The 14169-nt window shown below is 41.7% G+C and overlaps 1 protein-coding gene across 2 annotated transcripts in view; it reads right to left on the bottom strand.

Moving 5' to 3' along the window:
• Positions 1 to 1538: 1538 nt before the first annotated feature.
• Wipf3 (WAS/WASL interacting protein family member 3) overlaps positions 1539 to 14169 on the bottom strand; it is an 87052-nt gene continuing 74421 nt past the window's right edge. For both annotated transcript variants that reach the window (XM_003467950.4, XM_005002841.3), the window contains 2 exons: positions 7517 to 7593; positions 1539 to 3797 (listed from right to left, as the gene is read on the bottom strand). In XM_003467950.4, the coding sequence (XP_003467998.1) occupies positions 3774 to 3797; positions 7517 to 7593 (101 nt within the window). In that variant the 3' untranslated portion in view covers positions 1539 to 3773. The remainder of the gene's footprint in view (positions 3798 to 7516; positions 7594 to 14169) is intronic.

Raw genomic sequence — 14169 nt, 5'->3', positions numbered from 1 at the left:
CCCAGCTTCTGCTGCTTTGCTGGAAACCTTTTGCATTACCCCAATCTCTGTCCTTCTCTTTACACTACACTGTCCCTTGTTTTGCCTATGTCTCCCTTCTTTTTAATAAGGACACCAGTCCTGTTTAATTTAGGGCCTGCTCTACTTCAGGATGACCTCATTTTAATAGAATGATGTCTGTAATGACTATTCCCAAGTAAAGTCGTGCCCTAAAATACTAAAGATCAGGACTTAAGTATATGAAATTTGTGGGGGGCACACAATTCATCGCATAACAGGATGGGTTTGTGGAGGATGCCAAAGCCCTCTAGGGGTGGAATTTGGAACCTGGTCCTATCATCTACAGTTCTTCCTCACTCCTCTGGGGGCCACATCTCCTTTTCTTAACTCCACAAGAAGTGCTTACAATTACAGCTCCTTCACCATCCATGATGATCAATGACTTTGAAGTTCATCATTCCCTAGCATCTTGGGCTCTTGCTTTTCTTCCACATTCAGACTTGCTCTTTTAGTCATCAAACAGTTTATCTGTACCTCTACCTGTATGGGTCAGGCAAAATAAGTCAGCCCCAAGTAACTCACTGTGATGCGAAGGGTGCAGTATTTAGCTTTAACACTGGTTTCTAGGTGAGATCTATTTCTGGACCATCTATGAATTTTGATTACCCCTCGTCTTTGTTACCCAGCAGCAGAGCTAGTGAAGTGTGCTCTGAGAGCAGCTCAGCAAACATGTAAATGGATCTCCTGGGATGCAGCCAGCAGAGCGGTGTCTGTGACTGAGTAGAACTATGTAAACTGGTTGCTTCTGAGTGCAAGGAGAGTCCTTAGCTGGCTCTGATGTGACATAAGGGCTCATGGCTTGCTTGTAAACACATTGATGTTTTGTTGGGCTGATGAACAAACTGAGGCACAGACTTACTTCCCCAAACTTAGAGGAGACAAAACAGATTCAAGTCTGCGTTTGCCTTCCAAACTTGCATGTCAGCAGGTACACCTCACTCTCCTGTATCAGCTCTCAGCATCCATCTAAAACATTTGAAATGGTTCTACTTCATACAGATTTTTTTAGAGTTTTGGTGAATTGGGGGAAGGGGACTAAGGACACTTTAAATGGAGGTTGTTCCATTATAACACAAGTTAACAGAATTTATAAGCAATACACTCTGCCCATTCTGTAATAATAATAATAATGCTATTCACTTTTATGAATGCATCTGAAAACAGTATTTTATTTAATTTGCTTGATTTTCCATGCATTCATGAAATTAACTCAAAAGAGAAAGGCCTGATTTATAACACGCGAGCGCAGGGTCTCTGTAATATCCATTTTGCCTTTTTCCTTTTTATTGGTACCAGGGATCGAACTCATGACTGCCTGCTTGCAAGACAGGCGCTTATGCCGCTGAGCTAAATCCCAGCCCCTGTAATATCCATTTTACTGTGGCAAATCCCTCCTAATCCTTACAAAGGTATATATATGAGTACAAATTCAGTACACATGCAATTCTTTCACTTCAACTAAAAAAATCAGGCTTAGGTTAGTATTGATGACCATAGATTTATTTTTTTTTAAACAGGGAAACAATTATGGAAGCATTTCCCCTTATTAAAGTTTATTAGGTATAAAGAAATGAATTTACAGAGCAGACATCAATAAATATAAAATACAGGAGATACACTGCGGGAGTCACAGGCTGCAGTCAGCGAGAATCAGGGAGGACAGCAGGGAGGCCTCTACCTGCGAGTTCCCGTCTGGGGTCCAACCTGCACACTACCCGGGGAACTTGTGCACCAGCACACAAGATCAGAGCATTGTGGATTCAGTGACAGGTCTTGAGGAATGATGTGATGCCAGATTCCTGAGATTTCCCCCTATTTGCCATTTTTGGTTTCTGCTTATTCCTTTCCTCTGTCCTTGACTAGTTTGATATTTGATTTCTGAACCAGCAGTGCACATGAAGGTAGGAATAATACTTCATCAGGGTATGTGGTCTACTCTGAAGGTGGGCTTGCCTTTGTCTAGGGCCTTCATCATGGTAATTAAAGCTTTTATAATTATTTACACAGATAGGAGGAAGGCAGAGTGGATACTGTTCAAAGAAATTCTGACCTTCTGAAAACCTTTCACAACACATCAGTAATGCAAAAGGTCTGCAAAGTGTCTTTCCCATTGATTTCACTGCTATAGTTTGGCCTGAGTCATGCTGCAGAGACACGAACTTTGTCATGGCTCTCGGATGCTTGTCTGGATTCAGAAAGCACAACGCTGCTGTAGGATACCAGCTTAATCTTTGTTGCAGTCAATAGGCAGGTGTCTGCAGTCCTGCTGGCCAAACCTTCTTTCCTTATCCATCATATCTGGATGGCTTTGCCTGCACCTGCTACCCTACAGGTGTAAGTGGGTCCCTCCAAAACAAACATTTTCCACTGCTCTTTCTTGCCAATTTCCTTTAATTTGTTGTTATTCTGAGCACAGCCCAGGGATCAGTTTGTTTTCTTCTGTCTTTTTTTTTTTTTTCTTTCCTCTAATACAGCCCTCTCTCTCAAGGTTGGACAGCGTTTGGGGTCAGGCAGTAAGCAGATACACACTTCTACATTTGCTGGCTCAAAGAAAGTGGGAGGGGCAGTCCCACCTGCGCCTGAGCCTTCTGTGTTCAGGGCAGTGAAATTCACACACATCCTTGGCTCCTGGGTGCCCACCAGAAGGCAGGGGAAACTGTTAGTCTTAGGTGTTCTCCTTTGGCTTAGAAGGGAGCTCAGTTTGGCCTGATGGCTGGTTCCCAGGGTCCTAAAGCACAGGCATGGGGCCAACTTCTTGAGATTTTACAAGATGTTTACACATTTTACAAGATGTTTTGTTTTATACTTTTTCATGTCAAATTTTCATGGACCTGTGCTCAGGGTGAGGACAGGTTAGGGAGACCTCTGAGACAGAATTTGTAGTTTACAATAACAATGAATTTTGTGTATTACTTAACCTGCAGGAAACTAAAATACCAAAATTTCATATAGTTGACCTTATCCTCCTGGAGGGACAGGAGGAAAGTGACAGAGACACGGACACTAGGAACACTGTAAACAGTAAGAGCATTGGCTACTTGTAAAATAATTCAGTTACAAAAGGGGCCCTGTGGAAGGTTCAGGAGGGGGCCAAGCCCACTCCTGCTTTGACATAGTGATATATTTACATTAGGCAGCAAAAAAACATCCCTGTACTGCAAAACGGAAGCGAGATGTGGCATCTCGCTCACTGGAGGCTGCGCGGCACTGTCGGGGTGTGGGGACACATTACTTCCTCTGAGCTGCATCATTATAAGGCATTATTTGGTTTGATTTTGCAGTTGGTGCAATGAGACTGTAAAGTCATGCCAATAAGAAGCCATGGTGGATACTTATGGCTTTGGGACTACCTGCAAACTAAGGACACGCTTAAAAATGGTTCAAATCTAGGAAGGGCCAGCCTGCAAGCATATTTACAGTCACAGAATAGACACTATGGGGTGTGACAGGGCACTATTTGTACAGACTAATGCCATGATGTATTTTTTTTTTTTAAAAAAGGAGAAATGGTGTTTTAAAAAATATTACTCAAATAAAAGTCGACTAAAATGCTGCTTTAAAGCCCGTGCAAATCACATATTTACAATAAATAAGTGCTCTGTCAGAGCCTGTATGTCAACTGCATGTAGCTTGAGTACAGTAGAGTCAGACTCTTTCTTCAGGAGGTACCATCTTGCCATATGGAGCCCCAGGACCATGGCTTCACCGTCTTCTCACCGGACAGTCTTTAGGGCTAACTGTAGAAATACGGCAGAACGTTACTGGGTGGGATGAGAAGGTGTACTGCATACAAAAGACCTACCCAGGGTTTTTCCTCACTCACCCAAGGCCACGAAGGTTGGGGAGATGGCTCCATCACATGCAAGGACCTGATTTTACCCAAGGAGTTGTGGGTGGAAAAACAAAAATGGCAAATGAAGATATCGTATCTGGGGACTTAATGCTGTTTTATGAACATTTATTGGAACACAGATTAGCAATTCAGTTGGCAAGACTCTCAGGAGAAGCGAAGAACACTCTGAAGATATCAGGTCAAGGTAAAAGAAAAGTGAACAAGGGACCCAGGCCTCAGACTTCCAGCCTGGGCCTCCACCCAAGCAGTGCTCACTCTGTCCATAACAAAGCGCATTATCCGAGGTACTGCTTGCTGTTGAGGAGCCAGCGATTTTTCTGGGTGCTGCTCTGTGCCTTGGTGCACTGAGAATGAACTGAGGAGGTCTCCAGTGAGACACAAAAGAGCACCAGGGGTCTTTGACTGTGGGATGACTGCAGGAGAATTTACAATCCATCTTATACTGGACTGTCACGGTCAGAGATAAAAACCATCAGTCTGGGATGACTTAGGTATGTGCCTGCCGTGAGGCTGGGGACCAGATCCCACACAGTGTCCCATACAACCCTGCCACATGATGGTGAAGATGCCATTTTACTCCTGGAGATTCTAACACACCAGGATAAGCTGTGAGTTACAGTGTCAGGAGCACTGGACAGAGGCCAGAAAGTATATCTAAATGTGCGACCGTGGGCAAGCTCCTAAACCCTCTGGGTTGCCATTTTCTCTTTTATAAAAATGCCATTAAAGCTATCTCTCCAGCTTTATCATAGGGTTATTTATCACCTAGAGATAACATATAAGCTAACTGAAAACTGTGAAGAGCCATATAGAGATATGGGACTATGATTATGATGGTTATGGTTTTCTAACCATAATAGTAATATATAAGTATAGAAATTGCAGAAATATACTAGAAAGAAAGCAGAAATCAGAGACAATCTAGAGCCAGTGTCTAAACTGGGCCATTCTGTAGTTGCATGGGACATGAAGGAAAAAAGGTAATAGGTTTCCTGAAGAACAGGGCAGGTCTAATAAGAAAAACTTCTTCGGCTTTCGTTTACACTTTTGAAGGATAGTTTAGCCAAATACAGATTTATTGGTTGAAAGCCTTTTAAGTCTTTGAATTTATTGGCTTTCTTGCTTCTAACATTCTGATTTTAAAAATCTGATAATTGTATCAAGGATCCCTTGTATGTGACAAGTTGATTTTCTCTTGCTGCTTTTAAAATCTTCATTGTCTTTTGATATAAGTTAATCTTACTTAGTTCGATGAGCTTTTCAGGGGTTTATATTCATGCCTACTGTCAAACTTGGGAAGTTTTTCAGATAGTATTTCTTCAAGGATTCTTTCTACCCCATTCTCTTTTTTTCTTCTAAAAATCCTACAATAAATGTGTTGGTCTACCTGATGGCATACCACAGGTGTCCTGGATTCTGTTTACTTCTTATATATTTTTTTCTTTCTGTTCTTCAGACTCAATTTTGACTGACCTACATTGAAGTTCATCGATTTATTCTTTTTTTTTTTTAATTGGTACTGGGGATCAAACTCATGACTGTGTGCTTGCAAGGCAGGTGCTTATGCTGCTGAGCTAAATCCCCAGCCCCATTGATTTGTTCTTTTGCCAGTTCAACTCTGCCTTTTTTTGTGGTACTAGATATGAACCCAGGGCCTCTACACTAAGCTACACCTCCTGCCCTCCTTTTTTTCTGACTCTATTGAGTTTCCATTTTGTTTATACATAGCTTTCCTGAATTCTCTACACCTTTTTTTCATTGAATTATTATTAAAGGCAGTGGTTGCTAGAATCTCTGATAGAGCTGCCATCAGGTCTTTTGCAGGGGTAGTTTTTGTTGATTTCTTTTCCTTTGAACGGGCTGTACTGTCCTCTTCCTTTATATAATTTATGTCTGTTGAAAACTATATATTTGAATCAAATGATGCAGTAACTTTGGAAATCAGATTCTTTCCTTTCCCTAGGGTCTGCAGTTTTTATTTTCATTGTTATGTTTTTATCTTACCTTATTTTGGGGCTTGTTCCTGGTTGCCTCTGTGCCAAGTATGAGCCTGAGGTGTCCACCTGAGGTCCTAAGTATTTCTTGAGCCTGAGTCTTTCCCTGGCCATACACACTCACTTTCCATCCTCCCCAGACGGGAAGTTACTGCTGAATGTCTTAGTCTTTATGCTTGGCTCCCAAAAGGGGAAAGTGAGAAAAATGAAGGGAAGAAAAAAACTCCTTAGTACATCACTTCAGCCAGAATGAGTGGAGGTTGGAACCACAGGAGAGAAGATGCAGCCATTTTGAACAGAACAGAACAGAAGCAACACAAGCTATCAGAGCACAGGGCCCTATTAGTTAGATTTTGGGCTTTTAAAATTTTGCCCATGTTGTTTCCCATCAGCTATGCAGAAGCTGCTCCAGATACATGTGCTCAGCTGCCTACCATGGTGACTGGGAAAGGAGCTTTCAGCTCCTGTATTAAGAGCTGAAACTGATTAAACCAACTGAAATTTATCATGGAAGCCTCCCTGGGATGCGTATGCCTTTAACAGAGTCCCAAGTTCCAAGACCGTTCCATCAGACAGATCCCACCAGTGCAACTGCAATCTAGGCAAGGAGACAGACTCCTTGTACTTCTTATCCTGCCATCGTTCCAGAATCCTCTCCATCTACTAGCAATTTGCCTATCTCCCCTCCCTTTTGTATATATATTTTAATTACAACTGATACCCAGTATTGAACCTACAATCATCTGAGAATTGTTACTGCAATTCTTGAATTACTTGGTATTTGCTAGAGGAAGGAAGTCCTTCCATCATCACAACAGTCCTACCTTTCAGGAACCAGGTCCCTTCCTTTTCAGGTCATTTTCCTTGACATTCTGTGCAGCTGCAGAATGGCCTAGTTTAGCAGCAAACAGTCCAGTGTGCTGTCTGTTACACCAAACTCGGAAACCAGAGGAAGCCAGGGGAGGATTGTATATATGGTTTTAAAGAAAGGAGTTTTCAAAATGAGAGCCTGTCATTTGTTAAAGGTGAGGCCCTATTACACACAGTGAAAGATGTGACTTCTATCCATGTTAGAAAACACTTCTAAATTGTCTTGATCGAGAATGAGGATGTTTCTTCAAAGATTATCCTGTATAAGCACTGAAGTAAATCCCACTGATCTTTGTCTATTTCATGTAGCCCTGGGGGCTTGGATCATGATATCTGGTCAAAATCAATTATAATGCTGATGGAGAAAACCATACCAAGGTGGCAAAAAGAAACCATAGACGAGAGAAAACTGAATTGCATTTTATAAACGTTCCAGGATTTTTCTACCAGGGTCCTCCAACCATCACAGTCGGAAGAATAGGGAGTGATGGGGGCAGTTACTGCAGAAGGGTCTGAAGGGGTTCCCAGTGACCGCGCTTGCCTCTGCAAGTGGCAGAGAACTCCCTCCTTCCCCCTTCAGAGTCTAAAACTGTGGGTGTTTCATACTGGCTTAAAACAAAGGCACTCAAAATAGCTTTCCCAAGGAAAGGGAGACTGAGGAAAAATGTTTAGCTGTGAAGGAGAAACCCTAAGGAAAATGCGTGGCCGAATTCAGAGACCTGCAGGGTGTGTTTGTTACCTGAGAATTTCTGCCTTTGATGTCATCGGAGCTCTGCCCTGATGCCTCAGCCTGGAGCCAGGGACCAGGAGTACGGCCTGAGAGAAACAAGAATGATCTCACCATCTATTGGCCCAGGGTCAGCTGTGCACACTTCATGGAGAAACAGTCGCTAAACCAGCACTTATAGCATAAGCCAGGGAGCTCAGAGCAATGTGAGCCTGTCAACCCGAAACCTTCTGGTTCTGGCCCTGGCACTGGCCAGTGTGTTTCCACCCCATTTTCTATGTCACTGACCATGGATACAGAGGAATCAAGTCTGGATACTGTGAGGGGAACACACTGAGAGCATCAAATAAACGCACATTAGACGTTCCTGATAACACACAGCCTCTGGGGACAGTCAGCTGCCTGCCACTGTACCATGCCAAGCACGTGCCAGGGTCAGGCAGAACAAGGAAATGCATTTGCTGAACTGAATCAGACTTCTAGTCCACAAGAATCCAAATTATTCTTGAACGTATTTTGTGCGTCAGTGTTACGCACGTTACATAGGAATACACACTCACAGTAAAGCATTCAGGGAAGACAGAAGATAATGGAAAAGCCCCCAAACGCGTCTTACTTGGTTCTTCCCATAATCCCAATTTCTCATCCCAGGAGTTAATCCCTCCAGTGTTTTCTTTTTGATATTTACTCACACAGATCTGTAGATGTGCAGATATATGGTTTGGTTGGAGTACCCACGTTTTATTTATTTATTTTTGTCTTTTTCCTTTTTATCGGTACCGGGGATCGAACTCACGACTACCTGCTTGCAAGGCAGGCGCTTATGCCGTTGAGCTAAATCCCCAGCCCCTTGTACCCATGTTTTAAACCCACGGCTCTTGGCACTCCAGGCCTCTCCCCTTAATCTGGTGCTCTGAATTGTTCATCTCATTGTCTCCTTCTCTGCTGTATTTAGTAGGAGGTGTTCTTGTCCTGCTCCTGACAGGCCAGGAAATTAACCATGTCCCAAAGCCCCCAGAACAGTCCGGATTGGTACGCTACTTAAAAGCAACATGAAATGAAGAAACACTCATCACAGATTTATCGTGGGAATGACCAGGGATGACCTGTGTTCCTTAGAAGGTTTCAGGTCATCGAGGGTTCGGTATCATGTGGCATGAATACTAAGCTGCTATTTGAATGTTTATAGAAGCTTGTTTTAGAAAGAGGAAGCTATGTAATTAGAACAGTCTCAACTATGTTTAAAATTCATCAAGAACATTAAACTACACTGCTTCCTCTTGATGGTAAAATTACCATTTTTAAAAAATTCTTAAATATTTTGCATTTTTCTACAGTGATCATATATAAGCCAGTATAAAACCCTTGTTAAGGTAAAACTTAAGTTTTTAAAATGAACTATCCCAGGAAGGGTCTCTGAAGCTTAGGAAATAATCCAAAAACACACTGAACTTTCATTAAAACATTCCTTTTTTTGTGTGTGTGGAATATTTTTGTTTTGGGGACTGGACCCAGGGCTTTCAGACTACCCTTTTTAAAAAAATTTAAAACAGGGTTCCATCAAGTTAACCCAGGCCCGGATCTAACTTGCAACCCTCTGCCTCATCAGTCTCCCAAAGTGCTGGCATCACGGGTGTTTATCACCATGCCCAGCTCAACATCTTTAAAATTAACGAGTGCATTTATTCTAAATAAATAAAGATATTTTGAGTAAACAACTTGTGTTAGATTTTCAGTTAGCCCTGAAAAATAAAAAGGCACTGACAGACAGCCCCTGACCGCATTCCAAGTCAGAGAGTAACCTGGACTGGAAAATTGTTATTCTTATAGGAAACCCCTGTCTGATACAGAAAAACCTCCTAGGCTTGAGTTTTCTAATCTAGGCTTTATTTACATCCTGGGCTGGACAATTCCTCATGATGGGGCTGCCCTGTATGTTGTAGGATACAAATCAGCATCTGTGGACTCTATTCAGTAGGTGCCAATAGCAGCCCTGCCCTCTCCAAGACCTACTTTAGTAACAAAAACCACTCTAGAAACTGCCAACTGGCCTGTGGGGTGTGACATTCCCCAAGGTGAGAGCTACTGGGCAAAGAAACAGGCTCCTCTGGAGGGACAAAGAGCACTGGATAATTTAATGTTTTAGTGAAGGTTCAGGGCGGTTTTGAATTGTTTTCGGTTGGGGACTGGGGCAGACCACTTGTTACCTGCCTGGGTCTCTTCAGCTGTCCGTGCAGGAAGTGGGTGTTATGACCCCTGAGGGCCTTCTCTTCATCTCTAAGTGAGGAGATGACAGTTTCCATTGGATCCAGACCTTCGACACTGCATATCTGACCTTCCCCTCTGTGTTGTCACTGTCACTGTCACTGTCACAGTGCTGGCCTTCATAGCTTCCTTGACCACAGTCCCTCTGTAGAGGGCTCAGGCCTTCCTACCCCCCACAGATGTCATCCTGGGTCTCACTCCCTTCTCCACATGTGGCTGGATAGGGTGAGCTTGTCTCCCCCAATAATTTGTAACTTAAAAATTAGTTCTAATCGTTGCTGAGAGCAATATATATTATAAAAATTTGGACAATATTGTATTGCAGAAAATGAAAGTTAGCATTCCAACACTGAGTGATAACTATTTTTGATATTTTGGTATATTTCTAGTCTTTTTTTCCATTTGATGAAATTCTCCTTTTCTACATAGACACACTGGTTTTTTGCAGGGCTTAGATTTCATTTTATGTTATTTTTATATACTACTTTGCTGTTTTTTAAAACTTTTTACTTAACATGGTAGGGCTAATATTTTCCCGTGTCACTGAATATCTAACCATGTTTTAATGATTGCGTGGTATTCTACTATGTGGCTTTGCCTTACTTTATTTGACCTCATTGACAGCAATTTATCCTATTTCTAAATTTTTTATTCTGTATGTGGTTTAGCAATGTATGTACAAGTGAACATTTTTCTTTATATATTCAGCTAATATTTTCACAGCACAAGCTGCAACAGGACTTGAATAAAAAGGCCTGCATTGGGGCCGTACACTGTACTGGGCAGACAGAGCAGTGTAAGAAGCATGTATACATATGAGATATGTAAGCAGGTGATAAATGCTTTGAGCACAACTAAAAACGAGTATGAAGAAAATAAAAACTGTTGGGGCAGAAAGAAATACTACTTTAAACAGGTCAGGAAGGGTCTCTCCAAGAAGGTATGGCTTTGGACTGAATTGTGATCTTCCAAATTCATACACTGGAGTCTGAACACATATGTGATGGTATCCAGAGATGGGGACTTTGGGAGGGGATCAGCATTAGATGAGGTTATGAGGATGGGACCTCCACAAAGGGACTGGCGACCATCAGAGTGCATGTCTTGTGTGTCTGTCCACTATGTGAGCACAATGAAGAGCTGTCCCACTGAAAAACAAGAAGAACCCTCACTAGAAACTAACTCAATCATCGCCTTTATCTTGGACTATCCATACTCCAGAACTATGAGAAAATAAATGCCTGTTAAGCTGACCAGTGGATGGTATTTTTGTTATAGCAGGCTGAACTGTTAGAGACAGGTACCATCTGACCAAAAATGCAGAGGAAGTGCAGAGTGAGTTGCATGGATGTCTGAAGGAAGTTTCATACAGGAGCATGACATACAAAGAACTGAGACAAGAATGTGCTTGGGATGTTCTAAAAATTGCAAGTGTTGCAGGAGCAAAACAAAAGTGGGAAGAGAATGATGGAAAGGGAGAGGGACAGTTCACATAGGTCTTATGCAGCATGATAAAAATTTCTAGTTTATCTGAAGTGATAAAGTGAAGGGAATTCACTGAAGGATATTGATCTTAGGGTAGCCTGATTGGATCGAAGTTCAGATGAATCATTTGGCTACAGGATGAAGCAGGAAACCTGTTCGTTCCCACAGCCATCAGGGCAAGAAATGGCAGTGACTTAGGCCAGAGAAGGAGTGGGAGACAGGGTGAGATAGATCAGATTCTGGATGCATTTCAAAAAAAGGTGGCCCAGAGCTTCCTTGTGAGTTGAGTGTAGGAGTAGAAGCAGAGGTGTCAGAGATGACTCTGGGGCTTTTGGTGTAACGGAGCAGCAGAAGAAGCAAGAGAGCTGTAGGAAAATCTAAATGCTTTGGAAGGAAAGGGTGCTGGCACATAACTGATGCCTCTGACCATGGAATTTGGCAACAGGGAGGTCCGCTGGTGGCTGTGATCCAAGCTCTTGTCATGGTGATTGGACAGAAATCTGGGGAGGACTTAAGTGGAGAGAGAACATGAGGAGAGGAATTGGAGACAGGGTTGGCTCCGAGACAAGCAGAGAGGCTCAGGATCAGAACAGCTCAAGGGAGGTGCTATTAGACATGACAGCACTTCTGTGGGTGTGGGTTCATAGAAACAAGGAAGTGTCCAGGAAAGACAGGAGCAGTGGCTGAGGAATGAGATGCTGGAAGACAGCTTATAAAGTCAACACTAATAATCATGAGTAGCCAAAAATGCTGACTGAGACCACAACTTCTGCCTAATTGCACACCACAAAGGCAGACATACAAGGGGTAATTGGAAAACATGGTAGATGTTTAAATTGAAAATTTTCATTACAGTAAAAGATGTAATGTTATTAATCTCAAAATATTCCCCCTTGTTTTGAATACATTTATCTCACCATCCTTGCCACTTTCTGAAGCAATTCTTGAAGTCTTTTTTTGTGTCTTCATAAGGTGTGATAAAAACAGTACAATTAATGCCACTAAAGGAAAGGCAGGCTTGCAAAAATACTACACGGCTCCTTCATATACATTATTCACTGTTTTTGACACCATGTGACTTCCAGATCTTCTCCAAAGTCAAAATGACCATGAAAGATAAATGTTTTGAATTCTTGATGTTAAGACAGCCATGAAAAGACACTCAACAAAGAGGACTTCCAGAGCTGCTTCAAAAAGTGGCAAGAATGATAGGATGTGTGTTTGAAGTGAGGGCAGGATTTGGGGGGGATTAATGGCAGTGTATTTTTTAATTTAATAATTTTAAAAAATTTAAACACACACCATATTTTTCAACCACACCTTATAAATACACTCCCATTGGTGATATGCTTTCCTACTGATTCTCTTACCTTTGGGATACCTAATCTGATTTTTATGACATAAACTACCCTATATTGTTAAAATTACTGCAATGTAAGATGGAGAGGTGGAAATAATGGTGGTTAGTTTTACTACAAGTATGAAGCAACTTTTAAAATAAGAATTGGACTACAGTAAGATGCCACTCACACCCATTACAATGACTACCATAAAATAAAATTTAAAAACTGAAAATAAGTGCTGATAAGGATGTAGAGAAACAATCCTTTGTTCACTGCTGGTGAAAATGTAAATGTTGGAACTGCTATGGGAAGCAGTTTGATATCCCTCAAATGAAAATAGCAATACCATGTGGCCCAGCAATTTCCAATTGAAAGTGGGGTCCTGAACAGGTATTTGTAAACTCACACTCTTGGTAACATTATTTTCAGCAGCTGAAATGTGAAAGCTACCCAAATGTCCAACCATGGATCGATAAACAAAATGTGGTTTGTGTATATGTGCTGTATTGTGTATTTCCTACCTTAACACAATACAACACAGATACACATTTCCTACCTCAAAGGTAGGAAATTCTAACATAAACTGCAACATGGATGAACCTGGAGGATATTTTGCTAAGCAAAATAAAGCAGAAGCAAAAAAAAAGTGTATCTGTTTATTATGATGTACTTAAACAGTACTCTAAATCATAGTTATAGAAAAGTAAATAGTAGTTGCCTAAGGGTTGGGGGCAAGGGAGACACGGAGCTCTTATTTAATGAGCACAGAGCTACTAATAATAAATAGTTTCACAGCAATGTGAGTGCACTTAACTTCACTGTATACTTACAATGACTAACTGGCAAATTCCCTGTATGCGTTTTATACTGCAGTTAAAAATTTAAAAATAAATAGAGGTTGTGATGTCAACATAGCCACTTTCCCACTGAACTGTAATGAAGATGGTTTTTCTGGGAATCCAGACTAAAATGACATGTTTGGGTGACTATCTCCCCTGTCGTCCTCCTGTATAATGCTATTTCTCAAGGGCACATGATATATTCATGGAGCAACACTTCTCTAGGGATAAGGACTTCATTAAGCATCTACTGAAATAATGACGGCTTCACTCTTTCTACTGTCACGTTAGTAAACATTTGTAACCTATGTATTTTCCCCCAAAGATTCCTGATACAGTTTTTGGTCATTTTGTTTTATTGTAGTAAATCCATATAAAATTTACTATTAGAGATGTTTAGTACATTCACAATGTTGTACTATACGGTTTATCACCCCACAAAGGAATTCCACACCCTTTAGCAATCACTCCCTATTTTCCACCCCAGATTTCCTGGCAGCCAGTAATCCAGCCTTCTGTCTCTGTGAATTTGCTAATTTTAGATTCGGATGTCAGTGGAGTCACATGCGGCCTTAGCTTTTGGTCCCTTTCGCCTAGCTCCACGTTTTCGAGTTTCCTCTGTGAGATGTCTCAGCACTGCACGGCTTTCTACTGTTGGAGCACACCCCACTGCACGGCTGTCCCTCATTTGTTTATCCGATCACCAGCTATTTCCACCATTTGGCTACAGTGA

This window comes from Cavia porcellus, unplaced genomic scaffold (assembly GCF_034190915.1).
Source record: "Cavia porcellus strain 051 isolate PalLab524CR breed Dunkin Hartley unplaced genomic scaffold, mCavPor4.1 scaffold_2, whole genome shotgun sequence".
NCBI classification, from domain to species: Eukaryota; Metazoa; Chordata; class Mammalia; order Rodentia; family Caviidae; genus Cavia; species Cavia porcellus.
Note: the sequence above shows the minus strand (reverse complement) of the source record. Positions and strands in the feature narration are given on the sequence as shown.